Raw genomic sequence first — 22,956 nt, forward strand, 5'->3', positions numbered from 1 at the left:
CTTTATAAACAAAAAAGCAACAATAGCTCATACAAGCTTATAATAATGAAAGGACCTACCAATGCATTTTGGTTTCCTGAAGCCTTTTTAATGTTTCTTGCTGGCATTCCATGAAGATGACTAAATCTACTCTGGAAACCTACAAATTAGAAGGAAGGATTGATTAAAGAATATTTCCTATACACCATACAACCAAGAAATTTTATCATTACATATCTATCTATTAATCTAACTTCAGTTAAACAAAAGTATCTTCATAAAAAAATCCCGCAGAGACAAAGAACACAGAATGGGAAATACATGAGAAAAGCTAAGCTGTCATGAAAATGAAGTCTCTCTATAGATGCCAACTTGGTTCTATGCACAACTGGCTACCTAAGCAGAACATACCAAACTACAGTAGGAAAATCATTTTGCATCACTTACAAATGTATTAGTACCAGAATGCATGTTCACCACATTTAATCCTTAGACCAAGATCAAAGAAAAAATCGCAAACATCCAGAAAATAAGTCTCACAAGAATTTAATGCATTCAGTGTGCAGAGAAATAATTTAAAGTTGATTTGACCATTGCTTACATAAAAGAATGTGAAAGGTGATCCTTGTGCAAGAGGCACAAAAAAATTCTGTGGCAACAAGCTGAGGACTGACAACTTCAGTCTTGAAACAAGAGTGGATACCTAGCTGCAATCAAATGCTGAAACAACTTACCATTGGACACACTGGATCCATGGGTGTTTAAAATGCTTTCAAGTAAATACTGAATAATTTTCTAAGTAACAACCCCAATCCGTGCTCTAAATGAACCCTTACCTCTTCTCTACAACCAATAAAGCCTGACCATTAAAGCAAAGCAGATGACCACACTAGTTTTTCAAGCCTCTGAATGTATGAATTTATAAAGTCTCTTCCTGGCTTCCGTGATGTTTAGAACTCTAGAGATTCGCTTTAAATAATGTTTAATTCTTTTCAATGCAAACATCAAGACAATAAAATAGTATGCTATAAAAATAAGCCAAGTATTACACCTTCTGACTTTTCTAATCATTGACAGTTTCTGACTATTTCTGCCTAATGATATCTCAAAAATGAAAATTCAAGAAAAACTGGTAATTCCAAGATCTTGTCAACATTCAGCACATTCTGTGTAACCCACAGACACCTTTCTACTGTACCCAAGTGATTCCACTGTTTGCATATGATTGATTGTTACTTACCTCTCCTTCCTGAATGGGACATAAGGGGGAAAGTACCCGTTAAGATACTTTCAAAGACTGGATCAGGCAATTCTCTCTCCAGTTCTGTAGAGTCTTCTTGTTCCCACCACGGAATGACCCCCGTAATTCCACATGCTCCACCAGATTCATTTTCATGAAACCAATCACTCTGCTCATCATCACCTGTGTGAGGACAGTACCCCCCAGTTCCCCCAAAGAGGGAGGAGTAGAGAAGATAAAAATCAGATGTTACCATCAATAAACACTGACAAGACAATTATTTCTTTTGCTTTATATCTGTACAACAATTACTTGTATATAGCAGTTCTATTTGGAAAACGTTTCTCAATAGTATGACAAGTGTTGCCATCAATGAAAACATAAAATGTAATGTTTTAAAACCAATCTACAATAGTGAAAAAACAATAATGAACTAGTTAATTCTTTGGCAATAACTGCAGGGAAATCCATTTAAGTTACTGCACTTTACATATTAACAAAAAACAAGTCTTATTTTCCAGCAGGGAATTAAAAGGTATAAAACTGTGAAACTAGTTCTTTGCAGTTGATAATGGTATATAATTAGCTTAATTTCATGATTTGTATGGCTAGTAAGAGGGGAAAACAATCATGAACAGATGTGACTAAATGAAGTTAATCTGATTAAGTTCATTTAGAAATAAGTTTTGAAAAAGTTCATTTTAAATGAAAACTGACAGTATCACGTGATTGAGAATTACACTGCATTATACTACAAAGTTGGTCACTTTACTAACATTTATAGATGTAGTATTTAAATACATGGCAAAGGCGAAAGACAAGACTGAAAATCTGATCTTGAACATATTTCATATGTTTCATATAAAAAACCACCAGCAATTAAAATAAATTGCTATGTTTGTTTTTAAAACACGTTCTTTTAAACAAAACAGGTAATCAATAGAATATCAGAAAGTAGCCTCATGAGACTTGGCAAGTGTCCTTTCTTACACTCAAAAATTAGATTTCGAAGGGTGTGCTCTGTATTTTAACTCTTCTTCAAAGTACCAAATCATGACTCACTATTTCTGCACATAAACCATTTGTTTTTCAATTTTTAATTATGCAAGACTAAGCAAGAGAGAAATGCAAGGTTTTAGACAACAAGAACAAAAAGCATTTGTGCAAAATTTAATTGCCACTCCATCCCCAAATGAGAAAACACAAATAACAAGAACCCAAGCCAAAACCCGAGAAAAAAAAAAAAAAAAAATCAGAACACTTCCTCCAAATAAGTTGTGGCATGGAAAAGAATACTTTTCCAAGCACAAGAAACAATACATGCAAGTATTTGTCAGGACAAGCACTTCAAGAAACGTAGATTAATTAAGTTACATTTTACCTGCCACATTTCAATTACCAAAAAAAGGTTCTTTTCATCTTTAATTATAATACTAACAGCAAAATTATCAGAAGCTAGAGAACAGGAACTTTTAGATGAAGGAAGGGAAAAACAGGGGTGGAAAGAGATTCATAGGTCCAAACAGCATGTTAAGCATGTTGGCATTTCAGGCACAATTCAGATTATTGACTGTATTTATTCTACTCCCCAATTATAGCTATGACATTTCACAAAGGCATTCACCATTAATTCTATCCTTGTTTCATTAGTCAGGCATGGTTTCTTTGGACGATGTCAAAGTGTGCTGAGTGGCAGGGAGAAAAAAAAAATCACACCATTTAGTTAATTCCAAACCACAGATCAATTTAAGTTTGAACTTCTTTGTTTAGATTTTTCAAATGTTTGTGTAAACACACTTTGTTTGAATATATTTTTTGTACAAAGTGAGCTCTAGATACCTTAACTAATAAGAAATACTACAGGAACTATTTAGTTAAGTAAAACTTAACTAACAAGTTAAGTCTTGTTATCCATATCTAGGAAACTAAGGAGAGAATTTTGAAATGGGATTTCACAACTGGCTCAAGGACAGAAGTCTGTAAGAGTTAGACAAAAAAAAATCTTGGAAGAAATAGCTAGAATTTAAGACAGGTTTGGTGGACTGTAAGATAAGGCAAATAGTGGCTAGTGGAAATAGTACCTTGGCTACAGTTCAGGGTAGGGGACATGACAAGAAATGGGACTTTTCATCCTTGTGCATCAAGAATATTAGTATGTCAAGCAACAAGCAGATATGACATCTTACTTGTTATGCTATTTCCTAAGCACTCCAATTACTGCCAAAGACAGAATACAAAACTTTGGATCTGCACCGTGTAGGATTTTCCCACGACCTGGGTATACCTGTTTTTTAAGCTTATCTGTCCATTTAAAACTGCTCTGAATCCTTTGTCTATTTTCAATCAGATTATCACCTCAAGATGAGCATAAGCCTATTACTGCTATTCTTATCCAGGTGAGAACACCCATGGCCATTTTGTTTAACAGCTGCTCAATCCTAAAGAGATCCCATTTTCAAAAAGAGTCAGGGAAGACAGTGTATTTAAATCAGTTCCACATCTCAGACAATATAATGCAGGGGCCTCCTTGTTTAAGAGGGGGGTAACCAAATACTTGAATTCTATTTTACTTCATTTGTAATACTTAAATCCAAATAATCATTTCTGACTTCAAAATGTTTCCAACGATTCACAGCACTGTCCTTTCCTCTTAGGGCTGTTGAACACTACTTCTATTCAGTCCAAGACTGCATCAAATCATCATATTCTTTCCACATATAGTAAAGACAAAAACATTTCTAGATCTCCAGAAACTGATCTCTGAGCCCATGCCTCCAATCCAATTATTTAAAATAAAACAAACTTGCTTGTGGATAGTACTAATGCTTCAAGGATTTACTCTGAAGCAATTTATGCTCAATTACAACAAAAAGAAAAAAAAATGAATCAATTAGAATCAATTTAAGACTTAGAAGTGTCAACTTAATTGTAAAAATTTCAAGGCACTTCAGTTCCTGGCTTAATTTTTATTTTTATTTTTAAAGCTTCCCCTCTGCACAATTACTCTTTCTATACTCTTCATTGTGGTGTTGGATCTACATAATTATCTAATTGCCATCCATTTCTGTTACATTGTAAGGCATCTCTGATAGGAAACTTAGGAAATTATTCCTGTAGGCTTCTCTGGGGACACTGAGCCAAGTGATTCCAACTGTAAATTAACCAATCACTGGTTGGAAGTCCTTCCCCCTTCCCCCCCAAAAAAACAAACAAAACCAAAACAAAAACAGCATCAACGATTAGTATTGGAATAACATTAGATTTGTTTGCACTTTGTTGAAAGCTCAACTTGTGAAGTGCCTTGAAACTTCAGGTAATCCTATTATCTAGGCCTATAATTAATGTTGTATGATATGTTGCAATAAAAGGTTAGGCCTTTCTTTTCTTTACCAAAACTGCTTACAAAAATTTCCTACACTGGACATAGCATTATTGTTAGTTTTTAATATTGTTTAAAAAAAAAAAAAAGCCATTTATAAAGATGATATTAGAAATAAAGAGTAAGGAAAAAAAGGGAAATGGCAAGAATTTCTGATAAAAAAAAAAAGAACCGTGGCTGAAAGTTTATCGCTTTGTTGGCAAGCTCTCCCACCTCCATACTTTGGCTCATGGGCTTTATATTTGCACAGGATTTTGTTTTTTTGCTAACTACACTAAATGTCACTCCAGCGTTGGCCAGTTTACAAACCTGTGAAAACATACAATTTATAAGATCTCACTGCAGGTTTGTTAATAGTTCAGCCACTATTTTCTTCGGTGACTTTCTGCTGAATAATTCTTTTTTTTTTTTTTTTTTTAAATAACAATGGTGAACATCAATCAAAATATATCTTGAATATCCCATTATTATGCCCAACTAAGTCTATACTTGGTGCTCTTAAATCAAAGTTTTAAAAGTTGAAATTCTTCTGAGAGTCTGTGAACAGAGTACATTTCATATGGTAGAAAGCAAACAAACAAAAAATTTTGGAAAGTATTAGAAGTTGCAAGGTCAGTCACTCCTGAGTTCAGAACTGAATACTGAATTATTTAACTCTGGCCAACTGCTCAGAAATTGCTGCCCTAGATCACTTTCTTTTCTAGAAAGTCTGTCCCGTAGGATTAATTTAGGAATTAATTAGGATTTTATAAAGAGTATTTGTCTGCAATAAATGAGATATGCAGGTTCTTAACCTCAGAGAGGCAAAATGAACAAACGTTGCCCTGGAGAACAGGATCCTCTTATCCTCTGCTACCCAAATTTCTGAATGATGGCAGGCACATCATTTAAACTAAGCATTTCTCGAGGCAACATTAATCAATCTCAGCTTCTCCACTTGACTTAGCAGAAACCTGAAGTCAGAAGTGCAGAAAATTTGAACTACAAATGATGTCAAGACGCTGATGTTCTGAACATACATCCTGGAAGAGGGACACTGTGAAGACAGGAACTGGAGTACAGCTTTTAACGATGGCCAACAAAATCAGATAGTTCTTCCCTTAATGTTTTCATCTAGTCCTCTTCCAGATTTGTTTCTTTCACCTAGATTTCTCTTTTGTTTTTAATCAGACTTATTTTCCCCTTTCTTCACTGTTTTCAGTCTTGCTTGCATCTCAACACAGCTATAAATTAATTCAAAGAAATAAAAATATCATCTTATTTCATAAGGGGAATAAAAAGATAAAAATTACTATCAGTTTGCTTTTGGGATGGCAATAAATATTGTTAGAAAATAAGTAATTTTGTTTTTACAGTAGGGTCTGTAATAACACTTTCATGGAAAAGTCTTCACAAAAAGAAAGCTAAATGCAGATTAAAAAATATCTGAATGAGATTCATTGTGAATTTAATGGACTTCTGATCACAACCATAGAATGACCAGTGCAAACTAGAGGGAAAAAAAATAAAATTTTGTTCTGACAATACCCTCAAGATTAATTATTCTTGTTCTTTTTATTTATAATTAAGAATACTATTTCAGGTCTAACACTTTCTTCCTGACATTGAAATTGAATCAAGACTCAAAAATCAAACAGACATAAAGAAGAATTCCAACCGAGCCAACTGAAAAAAGTTTCCCATACTGAGAAAAAAAACTATTGTTCACTGATCCCTTCCCTTTCCTCCTCCCACAAAACATAAGAAAAACAGAAAGCAACTGACATTTTTGGTATTATTATTCAAAGATTCAGATAACAGAATTCACTATCTAAGGACAAAATATTGATACAAATATTCAAAGGGTACTTCAAAGATATGTAATTATGAAGTTTGGTAAGTCACCTTACATATAAATGTAGAGGAGAAATGCATTACGAACTGCAAGTCAAAAGATAAGATCATATAGGGAAGTAAAAGGAGATCTTCTGGAAGTATCTTATTTTGAAAATGTTCTCTGAAGTTAGAAGATTGATCTAAACATTCAAAGACAGCTTAAATTATTTAGAAAAGCTATGTGTTAAAACAAGTAAAAACAGAATGAGAGGTATAGTCTGCATAGCACAAGTTTTTGTTTGCCTTGGACACATGAGCAAGGAAGTCATCTCTGTTCTACGGTCTAAATAATTATCTCACTACCTAAATGTTAAAAGAGAAAAAACAGAAGAGTTTAAGAAAGAACATTCCTTTAACCTAGATCACTGCTGTGGAATAGCAAGTTTCATTTTCTTGCACAGGCTTGAGAAATAGTCTTTGATAAACTACGTAAGAAAATAGTTTACATTACCATCAACTTAGAATTGACAATGGAAAAGCAAGTCTTAATTACCTGACAGACTATTTTTGCCTCATTGTTGTGTACTGTCAAAGACAGCAGGTTCCTATTCTGTGAGATGGGTACTATAATGCCAGCATAATGTAGGTAAATGAGTTGCACTTAATTTAAGACTGCAATAAATGCTGAACTTAAAAAAAAAAAAAAAAAGTCTTATACCTCAATAGCTTTATTTTATCACAAAAAGATATGAGAAGATCATGCATACTAAAGGAAATTTTGGAATCTTTAATTTAAAGTGAAATAAATATAAGTTTTTCAGAGGGAAGAGACTTAAACAGGGTGCATCTTTTGATTTCAGTTTTAGACTGCTAAAAAATGAATGGCTGCTTAGCAAATGCCATCTCTGGGTGAAAACAAATCATAAAATCCTGCTGCAACGATTTGGGAAAATAAACACAGGGAAGAGTCAAGAAAATAGCTTGAAAGCCAGTATTATGATCAGTCTTGTCAGAAAACCAGAGCCACTGAAGAATTAATTATTAGTATAGATACCTTGAACATCTCCAAAAGATTTTTTTTTTAAGTTTATTGTATTACAGAGACTGTTTCTCAAGACAGGTTTTTGATTAAGTCATGGATTCAGGACACCCACACATAACATTTCAAAAACCCTGAAAGAAAGCTATATTTCAGCTCATTAAAATAGTAATAACAACTGAAATAGTAATTAACCTATGAAATAACTTGTAACGCTTACAGAATTTCAACTGATGTGGTTTGAGGAGGGGTAGAGAAGGGTAAGATTGTTTCAATACCTTGTCTTCCCTCATCATTGGTAAACAAACCAGCATCACTGCTGCTCAGACTGCTGGATTCACTGTAATAAGAGAAAGAAAGAAACAGATCAAAAGAACAATTGATCTCTCAGTCGTAAAATTTTAAGGAGACAAGGCTGTGCTCAGATGGAACTTAAGCACAACAAAGATCGGAAACAAAATAGGATTTTTTTTTTTTAATCAAACTGCAAATATCCTAGTTCCATTAACTACAAAGCATATTATTTTTGGCACATAAAACCACAGGAATCTAATGGTACCCTGACACTAAGCCAGATGTGACTGCAACGAGGTGCTGACACAATTGATGCATTTTATTATCTGCTTCCATCAAATGCTCACTGCTCCTTTCTTATGGTGTGCAATTCAGCTTGATCCTGGAACACCACTGCTCAATAAAATAGGAGAAGTCTCAATCAAAAGCAGTCTAAGGCTCCCTTCAGCCCATGAAGTATAGGAGTCTGAAAAAAAATCATATTACCTTTCCAAACATCATTTGCAAATATTCTGGAAAAGACACCGCTTTAGGATTCATAACGTGCTACTTGGGAAGAAAGAATAAAGTTTTCAACAATGGTAGCCAATTAAGTGAAAATAAAGGTCACCCTGGAGAAAGTATGATCATTGGTCACAGCACCAACGAAAAGTGCAAGGTAGTTTACTTTTCTGTGATTTCTGTCAGGGGCTTCCAATCAGAATGCCTGTACACAACATGCACATACTTCTCTCTAAAAAATATCAATAGTTGGCAGTTTTTTGTTCTTTGCTGTATACACATTACAAGCAATATTCCAATTAAAATATTCCCTTGTCTTTTAATAACATAGATCGCTATTTGGTGAGTTTCACATGAAAGAATTTTTTGTAAACCATTTGCTTACTTTACTTCATAACAGGACTGCTCTCTTCACAGGAATCTCATCAAATTTTACATACAATGAAACGTAGAACAATTTGAAAAAAATCACTTCACTTCACCATACACATTCAAATACAAGTTACAAATACTATAGTTACTTCCAACATTTCATACAAGCTACGTATGTAAAAAGAAGTTGAGGTGTGTTTATGTTTCTCCACTCACCTATATACATACAGTCTTATATTCAACTGATTTCAATTTAGTTAAGCTTTTTACACATTTAGACTAGTTTTAATTTTTGTTTCTAAATAACTAGTACACTTAAAACTATTTCCTTTTAAATGTTAATCTCAAAAATAAGCCTCTATATTTTTGAGCTGCTAAGATTAATTAGATAAAATTAGTCTAATTTGTGTTTAATTAGAACTACATTATTTGGTTTCGTATCTTCCTTTGGGAGGCATTCCAACATGATCTGAAATGATATGATATCAAGAGCCAATAAGCTGTGTAGTGTTTTTGTTTTGTTTTTTCCTTTCTCTTTTTTTTTTTTTTAAGCTTGAAAATGAAGTTTTCTTAATTTTTTGCTGTATCTTTTGCTGATATGTATTCTTACTGTATAAGCAGTACTTATAAGTACTTTTTGTACTTATAATAAAGTACGTCTTTTACACATAATATAGTAAGAACAGAGAATTAAGTACTTAACTTGTGCAATTGCCCTAAGCATAACAAAGAATTGCAAGCACTGGGGATGGAACCATCTTTCATGAGGGAGACCACAACTTGAACCTCCTGATGCTGCAAGGCCTAGAAACTGCTCTCTAGCAAGCATCCCATCCTCACTTTAATTACAACACACATGGCTTTACTTTCCTTACATTTTATTGTGCACAAGTTTACATTACACATTTCTCCAAAAAATAACACCCTCCCTCCCTTTTTCATAGGTACTTCCCACCCATTTATTAAAAATTGTTCTTTGTACTTAAAAGCCTGGAAGACCTTCAACCGTAGTATTTCAGCCACTTTTCTTGCCAAGACTTCCTATCTGAGAACAGACTTTTTTTTTTTTTTTAATTAAATAAAACATTTGAGTTGTGCCATAATTGTCATGGAAGGACTAACCAGTTTATGAAAACAACCACTTGAAGCTTTCAAAATTATTCTTATTTTCCTTTGTCAAAAATAAATAAATAAATAAACAAACTGTAACACTGACATATCCCACAGCAGCCAGTATTCATTCCCCTTCAGCTACAGTCAAATAAGGCAGGAGCCACACCTGAGGTAACTGCCACATTGCAATCATTTCACTGAATAAATTATAAACCTCTGGAATTAACATATTAGTATCTAAGTAAATGAAAGTTGTTATGATGGAAGTTATTTATAATTTTAATAAATTTTAACACTGTACTTTGCTAATTCCTCTGCTTTGTAAAGAGAATTCCCCCAGAAAGACTTCTAGGGAAAAAGAAAAATGCTACAGATCCCTTTAATTATAAAACAGCAAGCAAAAACTTGGAAGGAACACCTTTGCTACTCAAAAAGTTTTTACAACTTTATTTGCACAATTGTGGAAGCAAATAAATATTTTGATTAATAGTCATAATTACCAGCAAAGTGTCCCTTAACTTGTGACCTTGCTTCCCATTCAGTCCTGTCCCCAGAAACTGGGCAGCCTCCATACACACAGGAACTGGCAGGATGCTGGAGGGGAGGCATCTCGTGCATGAAAGGACTGAGTTCAACTGCTCTCATTTTCAAAAGCAGCAATTGAGATTTCTTCACTATTTAGCCACTTAAAAAGCAAACAAATGCCAAAGTTTGTAGGCTTTAAATCATCATCCAGAACTCCACACATTGCCAAATTTGTCTGAACTTGGCCAAGGAGTTCAGCATTAAGGATAAGGGAGAATGAGAAAGGGGCAGGCTCTGATCACAAATCTTAATTCCAGTGCTCAAAACCAAGCGCAAAGGAAATAATCTTTGGAATCATATAGATGCCAACATTTTACGAGCTTGAAGCCTGAGCACTGAACTAAAAACATAAAAGAAAAGTCTTTTAAAAATAAAAATGTGACCAGAATATGGACATAAAGTAAATTATGCAACAGTTCCTAGCTCCAAGGAAACTTTCTTTTCAGACCTGCCCATGGCAGGGGAGTTAGAACTAGATGATCTTTAAGGTTCCTTCCAACCCGAGCCTTTCTATGACTCTAATTATCTGTCTTGAAATACCAAATATGGGGGGAGGCCAATTCTCAGTATCAAAGAAGGAAAGGACATTTTCTAAAGGCTCCCTGACAAGTCAAACCCATAACTTTAACACTGAAGTGAGAAGTCTGAAATCAAACTTGCTGCCCTGAAATACTGCTTCTGTTCTACTAGTTAAGACATTAGGAATTTAAGAGTCAAGATTCACATTGCTCTTTCAACTGTTGTCTGCAGGTGAGGGACAAAACCAGCATGTAATTAAAAAAGATTTGGAAGAACTTTTCTGACAATAATTTGAGTTAGTCGCTTATCAATACTGCTGTCATTAAAGCAACCAATTTGTCTGCTCAACAGTTTATAGATAAAATACCTACAACAAATAAAACCAGAGACAGTAGTACTGTCAAGCAAGTGACTGAAGTTGCGAGTTTTAATAGGAGTCTTTCTTGTTGACAGTTCTGCATTCAGAACCAGACACATGGGATAAACATAATCAGGCTTACCAGGCCCTGCAGGTAAAGTCCCTGGTGTATGGTGGAAAAATGACTTACACCTTACTGTGTTGTCAAAATAGTACTTTCGAAACAATTACCATTGTAGTATGCCTGCTGTCTGGAATGGATGGATGAGGTGTACTGCCAAAGGGTCATCATTCCCCCATTTTTCTAATGGCAAGCTCAGGTGTTTCTGAACTGTAAATTGGTTTTTGCATTTCATAAATGATGTATATCCTTAGCAACCTGCAGACTTTTCGTGCCCATGACACAAAGGAACATACTGTCTAAATGGCAAATCTAAACACTGACAACCTTTCTGATGAAACGAGATAACAATCAAAGCACCAATGTCTAGAAATTAGAAAATCTAAATTATTGTCTGTAAGAATGTCTGAGAACTGTCACCAGTTGAAATACCCAGAAAAAGAACGTATTAATCATCAGTGCATTCTGTCATTCTTCACCTTGAACAATTAGAATGTATTATTACTTCGTTATTCCTCTACTACATGACTATTTTATGCTGAATTCCTTTAGCCTGATCAACTCAGCTTGGTACATTAAAAATGTTAGATTTATGAGCAAAAAACCTCAACAACTCTATGAGCAACTTTTTAAAACAGATACTACTGATTTAACTTTGAAATTAAAGAAAAAAATATTTCCAACATTAGCAATAGTAACATAAGCAAACAAACAGGTAAAGTTTCTGTAAAAAAGGAAGAGAAAGAATAACCTGTCGCTCATGTTCTCATCTGAGCCTTTTTGCTCCTCATAGTCCATTTTGTCCTTATTTGCTTGGTTCACTTCTTCGTTTTCTATTACTACCCCTTCATCCAAGACTTCTGGTCCTTGTCGAACTGCAGCTACTTTCCTTTTTTTCACTTTGCTCTTGGAAAACTCTTGATGTTGGTATGATTTGTTGTCATTGTCCATTTCTTGATCTCTGTTATCCTGCTGTTGAGTTATTGTCAGTGCATTAGAAACTTCTGATGGCAGATCTATTGCCATCCTTTTCACCTTTCTTCTCCTACGCAAAGTTCTATTTCCTAAACTGTCCACAGCCAAATCTGATTCATGCCATAGAGGTCTTTTGCCTCTAATGTTATTTAGGTTTGAGGAAGGCCTACGTTTAGCAACCAGTAACTGGTCATCCGAGTCACTGTGGTCTTTCTTATTAGCATGATTCTCCCTGTAATCTTTGCTTGATTCTTCTAAACTGGAATCCGAACCTTCACTTAAACAGTGACCAGTCTCCCAAGGATGATGGGTGGTAAATGAGCGTCTTTTTCGTCCCCTCCTTTTTCTTGCCTGTCTTTTTAGAAGACAAGACACACTTCGAGAATGATCTCCAGTATCAGCAAAACCTCCTCTGGCTTGTTCTGAACTTTCTTCCAGTGCTGAGACTAGATCATGAACCAGCTCCTCCATAGTCCTACTGAAATGCCTGTATTTTCCAAGAGAAAAAGAAAACAAAGAAACCAACAAATGAATCTGAAAAGTGTCAAATACAACTTCATCTGCCAAAATAATTTTAGTCACTTTAGGCAATGGAGTCTTAATGGCCATCTTAGAACATCACCTTATTTCTGATGAGATCCAAAACCTTGCCAGCTTGTCCTACTCTACTTGCAACACACTAGTACACCTTTTAAAAGGTTACCATCCCAATTTTCTGTCTTGGAAACAAGAGCATCTTTTTTCCCCTATTTATTGTTGACCTTGCTATTATTGTTTGTATTTAATTTTTCTCATCACATTTTTATGATTTTCAGGGATTCCACATTGCAAGAACACTCACTAACTGTAGGCAGGGAGCATGTTTTAAAATTATGAATGGGAAATTGAATATGTAATATTACTCCTTGGTAGTGTATTAGCGAGTTCTGTTTAAGAGTTGTCATTGGGATAAAATCTTTAAAGGATAATTATCTCTTGATGCTACCTAGATGCCAAAACGAAGATAGCAATTCTTGGATAATAGATGACTTTTAAAATAGTAAATCCATCTTTCCAAATGGCTAATACCTATTTCATTTTTTAAAATATTGATTCAGGGAAGTGATATTAAGTTGAGAGAATACTTTGCTATGAGTAATTCTGAAGTATCAAATGCAAAGTTTCCTACCACATCTAGGCACCACCATCAACAGAATCACACGCCTGTATAAGTAAAAAGATCCCTAACCACACACACTGTCTGATGGATGCCTTAACCTTTTACATGTTTCACTCCTCTCTTCTCAAATTTCACTAGCATTTAGCATGCTTAACTCAGTGTGCTTCAGTAAGTTCACTCATACTTTATATGAACATAACTACTAAAAGAGAACATCAATAGACCGATGAACTCTAATCCTCATTCGTGGTGAATCCTCTCATTCACCACGAGCTCCAGCGTTAAAGATGCCTACCTGGTGATGATTACAAACGCAAAGAATGCAAAGAAGTGTTAAATATTAATGAAGGAACTGATGAGCACTTTAAGAATAAACCCAAGCTGGTCATGAAAACTCTTACGTAAAGACATATTATCCTTTTAAATATTTTTCACAGATACTCACACATTCCAATTGCAAGATTACCAGAAGCACAGAGTGCTACAAACTCAAGCTCATTTTGAATTCCTGAAACTAGAGTGTCACTTGCATTTGTTTCTCATATCTTTTTCTAACCTGCTCAAATCTCTAGTCCCATTACTCCCTCTTAACGTAACATTTTCTCTGGCTCATCTGCTTTCTTCTGCTCTGGTACAGCAGAATCTTTATATTATCTTGTAATGAGTGAAAACAGCTCTGGAAGAATACTACAAGTTTCCGTAAGCTATTTGGTTCCCAAGCATCATAACCTCCATAATCACATAAAAATACTTCTCAGAAACAAGAGAAAGAACAGAACAGGAAAAGTGTTTCAAATGAAGCAATAATTATCTGAAAATCCAGAGAGAGAAGAGAAAGCCAATTAATCTTGGATTCAATTTTATAGACATGTGCCATTACAATGATTTAGAGCTAATCTTGGTTTTACTTCCTAAATTTTTATTATCACAGGGTAGTGGGCTTTTTTTGTTGTTGTTTGTTTTGTCTTGGCTTTTGAAGTAGGAACTTAAATCACTGGTAAAGGCAAGTCCATGTATATTTGTACAGGCTTTTCTATTTACTTACATAGATGAACTGGCCCACATTTCTCAGCAGCTACAACCACTGCCGGGGGGGCACTAGCCACTTTAGCCTTACTGATAAACACCCAGTGAAGACAGATATCCTTTCATGTGCAGGTATCAGAAAAGATGCTCTTCTGGTTTAGGGGGCTTTCTAATCCTTCTGAGTTAATATAAAGGAGCATAAGATTCAGATGAGCTCCAGTAGATTTAGTGTGAGCCATTGTTCCCACAGCTACTAGCCCAGCCCTTCTGCTGCAGGCTTTCACATCCAGAGCAGAACTAACTAGTAGGCTTAAAGGTACCTTCATCTCCCAGAAAGAACAGATTTCTCCTGCTACCATACCAAAACATTAACTGGAACGTGTACATTCTTGCAGCCCATTCTGCTGCTTCCCCCGCAGCACAAAGTAAAATGGGGATACTAATGTCTTACACCACAGTTTATGATTAATTCATTCAATTCAGCATCCCTAATCCATATGGATAGCTATCACTAAAATCAATGTAGCTCCTACAGTGGGCATATCAATTTACTTCAGATAATGGCGCAAGTATGCTGGTAAAGTTGCTTTACTTCTATGGAATACTTCAAGATCAAACAGAATATATCCACTTTGGATTTATATATCTGATCTAACCTTGCCTTGAATTCTTCAGTAAATACTATCAATACAGATGGTGTCAGATCAAAAGACGAAACTCAAGAGGAGTGAACACCATTAAGTGTTTTGGAAGTAAAGGGACAGCATGATTCTTAAAAGGCCCCAAGCAGTAAAGTATTTAGTTTCCATTAAATTACAACTTTGAATCTTAAGCGTTTCTGCAATTTATCATTTCTATTGAATATCACAGCTCTTCGCTGATCTCAAAGCTGCAACATATAAACCAAGATCTGTATAGGGCAGTGATCTTGTTTACCCTACAAATTGCAGCCATGGTCTTGTGCATAATACAGTTGTACTTTAACTGCATTACATTTTGGATAGATCAGACAATATCACGATTACTTTAGAATGGATGATTATGAGAATTGATCAATTTGGGACACTAGAAGATCCTTTGTAGTAGCTTGGGAAAAAAACACACCATTCTTCAGCTTTTTAACCACACTGTACCTTCAACATGTCAGTGGTTCACATTAAAACTTTACTTCTCCTGAAAGCCCAAGAAATCTCTTTTGTTTCGTTTTATTGGATCTCTCATTTCTCATGCTGTAGTTGAAGCATCATCAACCAGATAGAAGAGTTAAACTGAAACCTGTTTCCAAAATTCAGGAGCATGTGTCTACTACTGCACTATTTGTCAGACAAGTCCAGTTTTGCAGCTTTCTGCCCTGATCACAACCAGCTGTCAAGGTTGTATTCCAAACCTGTGGCACATATTTCAATCATCATTGCCTACTGTAACGAAAATACTTGTGTTTGAAATTGGTTGAAAAATAATTGTGATAATGGAAGTCAGACAAAAAGTATTAAAGACATAACCAGTATCAACTGCATTCACTAAGATGAGAAATTTCACAGATTGTAATAAGGAGTGTGGAACAGCCTATTGTGGTACATAAAATATAAGTTGAGCCGTAGTTTAGCATGACTCACACAAGGCTATAAAAATGCTGTTACAGCAACAGCCCACAGCTAGCAATAAACTGTAATGTCTTCACTAGGAGAAGATTCTATTTTACTATAAGAAAATATAGTTTGCCCACACTGACCTTTACATTTATCTGAAGCAATTTTAATGTAGTTCACTAAAGGCTGACCCATTTCCTCTCTATCTTTACCAAAGCAGACCATAATAGTACTGGTTGCAGGAAACAACGTAACTGCTTTCACCTCTTCCAAAAAGGGCTAATACAGTTTGTGTTAAGCATTAACATTCAGTGCAGAAACTACTGAGGGAAGTAACAGGCACTTAATTTTTCAATGCAAGTCGACTATCATATTTTTTTTGTTATTCACTTCCCACCTAAAACACAACAATGTAGAGCTCTGACCACTCACTGAACATGTAACAAATATTTAATACACTGATGGGACAGCTAATAGAGTTGCAGGACTCTTAAGAAGAGGTAGTATCTTCTACTAAACCATCTGACAGCTGCATTTACATTTACCTTCTGGTTCTGTAGATTTTTCTGTTAAATAGATAAAGAGTTCTTTTAAAGCAAAAGTTATATTACATCCATTTCACCAATTTGGAAAAGTAACCCTCAATAACAAATCCAAAGAAAAGCAATTTCCTCAGAACCACGATTTTTGCTGCCATCACAAACAACCTTGATCACAAGCTAAAAGAAAATCAAGTAGTTCCTCAAGTATCAGGATTATAAATCCTGACTTTATATAATCTTGTTTCTCCAACATCTTGTAAACTGGTTGTACTCGCACTGTACCTTTACTCCCAGGCAGGTGTTAATTTGAATCCCATTTCTTCGCATCAGAAGTGATTTTCTCAAAACAATAGTTTTGAGACCTCTGCTGTTTTATCGCTGAACGTGACCAAACTTTGGAATCAACAGATGCGAGATTTTGGGAGGGTGCAGCAGATGATAAATCTCACTGTCTGGCCAGTAGAATTTACAGATTCCAAACCCAAGAGCTATCCCTGCTCTTGGGATATGCATAAAGGGGGAAACAAATTAAAGCAAGACAACTAAGTAAAAATTATTAAATAGCTAGCAAGAAACTACAGTAGGTGAGGAAATAACTTATAAACCCACGTTACATAGAAGATTATGGCATGTATAAGAAACACAAGCTGAGCCTTCATTATTTAAACTCGACAGCCATCAAACGGCCATTGCTGACAGGAGGCCACAAAGCAGTTCCATGTCTGCATCCATCTGTGTCTTTAGGTGTCCTCCCCAACACAATCAGGTTTTCAGAGTTACACAATTAGCAAACCACATTCCAGCCCTGCACCAACCGTCACGGGGGGCAGAAGAGCTAGCTGAGAGCACCAGATAATCCCTGTTCTCCTCCGCTTCTCAGGATCTGGCCCAGTGCTTCCTGTGAAGGCTAAGAGCCACCACATTCAGAGTAAGTTTCAGAAACAGATCAAAGAAACTTGATACAAAAGTAACCTTCACTTTAACATTTTAAAAACCTGAGTCAAAACAAAAACTTACAAGAACTAAGCATCAGAAAATTACTTTGACTTTCATGTAAGATATTCTGAACAAGTACAAGAACCAAGGACTCTTGAGACAAGTTAGGAGACTGTCTATGAAGCATGCCTATGTCTGAAAAAGGAAAAACAAACCCCAAATCCCAGGCTATATCTCATCTTTGAGGTATAGCAACTTTTTTTTTTTTTGGTAGGAAGTTATGTGTATATATACAAATCAGTTTCACAAACTACTAAAAGTACAGAAGGGGGATTGAAAAAATGAAAATTTATGGAAGTCATACTTCTACAGTGAAATATGTGCACTTACTACACTTGCTGGGATTTTCTATGAACTCTTTTTGGTGCACAGCTCCTACACATTTATTTATACACAACTACAAGCAACATTTTATACCTCCTGTTACACACTGCACATCAATTCTTGGTACTGACTGTGCATTTGAGAAACTCCTTTAGACATGTTTAGGAATTCCCCTGCACTTGATCTACACGAGGAAAAGTTAATAGTATTTGAGGAAAAATGGAATTTAATCAGCTGATTATGTTGCTGGTCCTCCTGAAAATTAGGGCCAGACAAACCTGGAAGAAGTAAATCTGACTTCTAGCAGTATTTCAGAATTACTAAATTAACAATCCTATAGATAATAAATAGGGCTTCAATAATTGTGCTGAATAACTCTAGGCAGTGTATTTATATATAACTGTCTAATAACAGTTACAGAAGAATATGCCAAGCTCCTGTACCTTGTGTTGCTGAACACTGTTTTTAAAGTCTCTGGAACCAAATGAATATATATAGACACAAAATAATTAAATTTAAAGAAAAAAGACATGTTAAGTCTATAATGAAAACTTTCCCAGAATGAAGATACAAGCTATGAACGTCTTAGACAGAGTTACTACTATAGACAGTCTTGGTACTGAAATAAAAATAATTCTGCCAGAAGAGCATACCTCATTCTCAGAAGATTTACAGACTACAACCAACAGAAGTTACATTTACGGGCACATCCATATGCCTACTAATGCTGGTGTATTATTTCTAGAACTGTATACTACCTATGCAAAATGCTTTCTAATTAGGACTGTTTCTCATTTATCAAAACCTAAAAAGCCATAGAAATACTACCCCCCCCAACACACACACACACACACACACACACAAAGTGGTGGTATCAGCTGAAATGTAGGAGGAAGAAGTTCATTCTGTAAGAAAATTAAGAACTAAGCCTCTTCCTCTTTTTTCCTGTTGCCATGTAAGAAGCAAAGTGATCTATAAAATAAAACCTGTTGAAGACCTGGCAACCCTACCCGCAGGTGACTGTATACATAACGCTCCCTCTAGAAAAAGTGGCAAAGCCTCAACCCAGGCCTCAAACTATCATCAATATTCAAGAAAAACAAAATAAAAGAAGTACCAAACTCCTCTCCACTCCCATTAGTTAAAGTGAAACAAAGGTACACACACCAAGTGGTACCTAACATACCACAAGATACTGAAAACTTCACATAGGAAATTAAAAACAGCAAGTTTTGAAGGAAACAACAATTGGTTTTTCAGCTCCGTTCCATCGAGTCTCTTCACCTACAGCCTTTACGCCTCCATGGCGTATTAATAAAACCCACATTGCTCTCTTCTGTTACCCAGTTTCCACAGTCCCATGAAGAAAGCGATACACCCTTTAGAGTCACTATGCTAATATCTGGGCTTACACACAACAGCTGACGTGTGAATTACACCGCAGCAGCACTGGCTGAGCTTTCCTTGCTCATCGGCTGCAGCCACACTTGTTGATGCTCGGTTCGCGACCGAGCAGCCTCAGGACGGCAGCCACACCTCACCGGCCGTTTCCACAACCTCCACCAAAGCGCCCGGGCCTTTGACAGGTCTGCCACAACGCAAGAAATAAAACTCCCCCGTGCCACCAGCTTTCGTTTGCGTGCCCGCCATCCTCTTCCAGCAGCGCGGGGACAATCCTTCCTCCCCCTGCTGCTGGGGAGCCTGGCAGGCGTGCAAGGGGCCCTGCACACCCCCTCCCCGAAAATAAAGCCCCCCTCCCAAGCCCCTTTCTCCTGCAGCCCCCCTCAGCCCTGCAGCCCCCCTTCCCCAGGCCAGCAGCAAGGAGCGGGGACCCCCCCGCCTCCCCGCACCTCGCCCCCTCCCCGGCTCCCAGGCGTTGCCCCGGGGCCCTCCGCGGGGCCGGCGCCCCCCGGCCCGCCCTCACCAGCTCGTCCTCGCCGCCTGAGCTGGGGTCGGGCTGTGATCGGCGCCCCGCAACATGAACCCGGCGCCTCCCTCCCCCGGCCGCTCCCCGGGGAGGCTGCGCCGCTCCGCACACACCGGGCCGGGGGCAGGAGGCGGCCGCGCTGCTCCGCAGGCCCCCGCCGGGAGGGCCCGGAAGCGGCTCGGGCCCCGGCAGGAAGGCGGCCGCCACCATCTCTCCCATTCCCCGGCTCCTCGCCGGCAGCACCGCGCCCCCTCCTCGCTTACCGCCCCCCGCCGTCCCCTCGGTCCCTCCCCGCGGGGCTGCCGCTGCCGGCCCCGCTCCCCGCACGGCGCCGGGCCGGGCCGAGGGCGGCCTGGTCTACCCGCGGGCGGCCTGGTCTACCCGCGGGCGGCGCGGGGTGGTACGGCCCGTTGCCATGGCGGCGGCGGCGTCGGGCAGGCGGAGGCAGCGGGGGCAGCATGGCCGCCCTGGCCCGGCTGCGGGCCCGGCTGCCGGCGCTGCGGGAGGAGTGTTTCCGCAGGAACAGGTACCCGGAGGGCCCGGCTGCGAGATGGCGGCGCTCCGCCAAAAATAGGTGGCTTCGCAGCCTCCCCCCTCCGGCCCCCCGGCTCTTTTTGAGGGCAAAGGGGCGCCCGCAAAGCCAGGGGCTGGAGCCTGCGGTGGTCCCATACACCTCCCCGGCCTGGGCTTGTCCGCTGTCTGCTTATTTATTTATTTATTTACTTACTTATTTATTTAGATTGACAGAGAATCCCCCCGTCGCTGAGAGAGCTGGTGGCTCTGATCCGCACTGCTTCAAGTTGAGCTCTGTAAAGCAGACTGTACAGCTTGTGTTTCTAGTACCTGAGATACGTTTAGTCTTTTTCTGCCAAGTGAAAGATTTTTTTTTTTTTTATGCCAGGAGAAGAAACAGATGCTTGTCCTACCCACATCTCCACCTACAGAGCAGCACGCTGACAGGATCCCCCCGCTAGTGTCCCCTTTGTGGAGGGGCCATTTTGCACTGCAGGGTTTTCTGACCATGAAGGTGGCAACTTTTCACATGTCAGATTTTAGGAAATAAGATATTTTGAGAGCTCTTAATATTTCATGCACCTGTACTGTAAACCCTATTATTCAAATGTATTGTTGCTGCTAGTGTGCATATAACATTAATACTCAAACAGAAAAAAAAAAATCATATCCAGGATACTTCTGGTTTTTCTTCACTGTTTAATGTGTCATTTTAGAAACCAATTACAACAATGTTAGCATGACTAACACGGCTCTAACATTGCTAAAAGTTGAGAGGTCAAGTCCTGCCTGCATATAGAGCATTCCCATTCTTTTGCTGAACTTTAGCTCATACTCTCATGGCTGTACACACAGTAGTTCACTAAATGAGCATCAGTTACAGCAGACTATACTTGTATTTCACATACTTCAGGTTATAAAGAGCAGGCTGAGCCAGACGTCGAAATCCATTGGAGGGCAGCATGCTGGATGTTTGGGGATTTGTTTTTTGGCACAGCTTGCCAAAAATGAATTGTTTCCTTTTAAGAATAGGCTATAATCCATCAGCTTCTTGAAATTCAGAGCTTTTCAGCTGAGAATTTACAAGAGAGCATTCCATCTGAGCAACTAAAGGCCTGATCAGTAATCTGATATTTGTTCATTAGGGTGAAAATCTTGAACTTTTTCAGCAAAGCTGTGAGTAAAACCATGAAACATATCAGAATATCTTGTTTAGAGATTTTGATGGGCCCCTTTTAAATGTAAAAAATAGACTTTGGGTATTGAAGTGTGTCAATTTTGCAGTGGTCTTTGAAGTATTTTGTGCAAAATGAAAGAACAACTTTAGTTTCAGTTGCAGAACTATTCTATATAAAGTAATACATCAGTTACAGTTGTCAAATTTGGGATGCTATGAGCATGAGTAAGGGTAATCTGTGAACTCACTCATCATTCACAAGTAGTTGGATAGTATTCATACAAAAATATGTGATATATTTAAAAACCACTTTACTCTTTAAAGCCAATATTCTGCAGTGAAATACTGGATCCCCCAAAAGACCTAACTTGTTATAAAGTATCAGACAGTGTAGAAGAATATAGATGGCAAAGTACTTGTTTGTATGAGTTGCACTGTTTGCAGCTACCTTCAGTGGTAAAGCCTGAAGGATTTCCATGTGTACCAAGCAAATTTTAAGACAAAACAAAACTCTTTCTTTCTTTGCCTATCTATCAAGACCTAAAAGCAGAACTTAGTATAACATCAAGAGCATACAGAACGTCCAGAGCAGCTTGACTTAAAGTGACTCTGGTGAGAACTAAGTACTCTTGCTAGCAATTACTGCTGCAGGGGGAGCACAGTAATTGAAGTGCCGTAAAGTAAATCCCAAATTGGAAAACCATCTTTATCTTTCAGAATGCATTTGCTGTTTCACGACTTTACATCTGTTCCATTAAAGATCAGGACAGGCTGATGACTGTAATGTCCTGCCTCTTGATTATGGTTAGACCAGTGATCGATTTAACATGGTTCTTCTTCTGATCTTAATAATGTTCCTGTCATTCTTTACACAGAATTGCATTAGTCTCAGAGCATGGGGTCTTCTAAACTGTCTGTCCTTTTAGGGAAAGTACCTTTCTAGGGGAGGACTTACCCATTTACAGTACAACACAAAGAGGCCTTAAGTCTGCACCTTGAGGCTGCAATTTCTCAGCAGAAGCATTAGAATATACAAGACCTGTTAGTATATTCACTTATTTTTCCAGGAGCCTACTTTTATATGCTGTAACATCTATATGCTAGATGTTGATCATAACTATTTTTTTATTTTTTTTAAGTCTTTGAGAAGTATTTGGAACTCTGAAAGCTTAATTCAAACTGTATGACAACTATGCATTCTGATCAGAATGGCAGATATTGCCTTCAACGACTTAAGCCCCAAACCACTTCTTTTTCTGGCAAGGCCAGCTGTAAGTGCTTGTGGAATTATATTGCAAGAAACATAAGTCTGTTCTTGATCCACTTAAGTAAAAGTTTAAGGACTTCTAACGTCTCAGCTGGGCTTCTGCTCTTCCAGAAGCAGACCATGGCTATTGGCCAGTGCCCAATGGA

General features: G+C 37.6%; 2 protein-coding genes across 2 annotated transcripts in view; one reads left to right on the top strand and one right to left on the bottom strand.

Annotated features, from left to right (window-relative positions):
- Positions 1 to 19,991, bottom strand: part of GPATCH2 (G-patch domain containing 2) — a 123,867-nt gene extending 103,876 nt beyond the window's left edge. Inside the window, exons 1-5 of the mRNA XM_032184026.1 lie at positions 19,851 to 19,991; positions 12,067 to 12,777; positions 7,731 to 7,792; positions 1,220 to 1,402; positions 60 to 139 (exon numbers count right to left, since the gene is read on the bottom strand). Coding sequence (XP_032039917.1) covers positions 60 to 139; positions 1,220 to 1,402; positions 7,731 to 7,792; positions 12,067 to 12,777; positions 19,851 to 19,906 — 1,092 coding nt within the window. The 5' untranslated portion in view covers positions 19,907 to 19,991. The remainder of the gene's footprint in view (positions 1 to 59; positions 140 to 1,219; positions 1,403 to 7,730; positions 7,793 to 12,066; positions 12,778 to 19,850) is intronic.
- A 320-nt stretch (positions 19,992 to 20,311) lies between these two features.
- Positions 20,312 to 22,956, top strand: part of SPATA17 (spermatogenesis associated 17) — a 94,995-nt gene continuing 92,350 nt past the window's right edge. The window contains exon 1 of the mRNA XM_032185266.1: positions 20,312 to 20,379. Coding sequence (XP_032041157.1) covers positions 20,312 to 20,379 — 68 coding nt within the window. The remainder of the gene's footprint in view (positions 20,380 to 22,956) is intronic.

The sequence above is a fragment of the Aythya fuligula genome, chromosome 3 (assembly GCF_009819795.1).
Source record: "Aythya fuligula isolate bAytFul2 chromosome 3, bAytFul2.pri, whole genome shotgun sequence".
NCBI classification, from domain to species: domain Eukaryota; kingdom Metazoa; phylum Chordata; class Aves; order Anseriformes; family Anatidae; genus Aythya; species Aythya fuligula.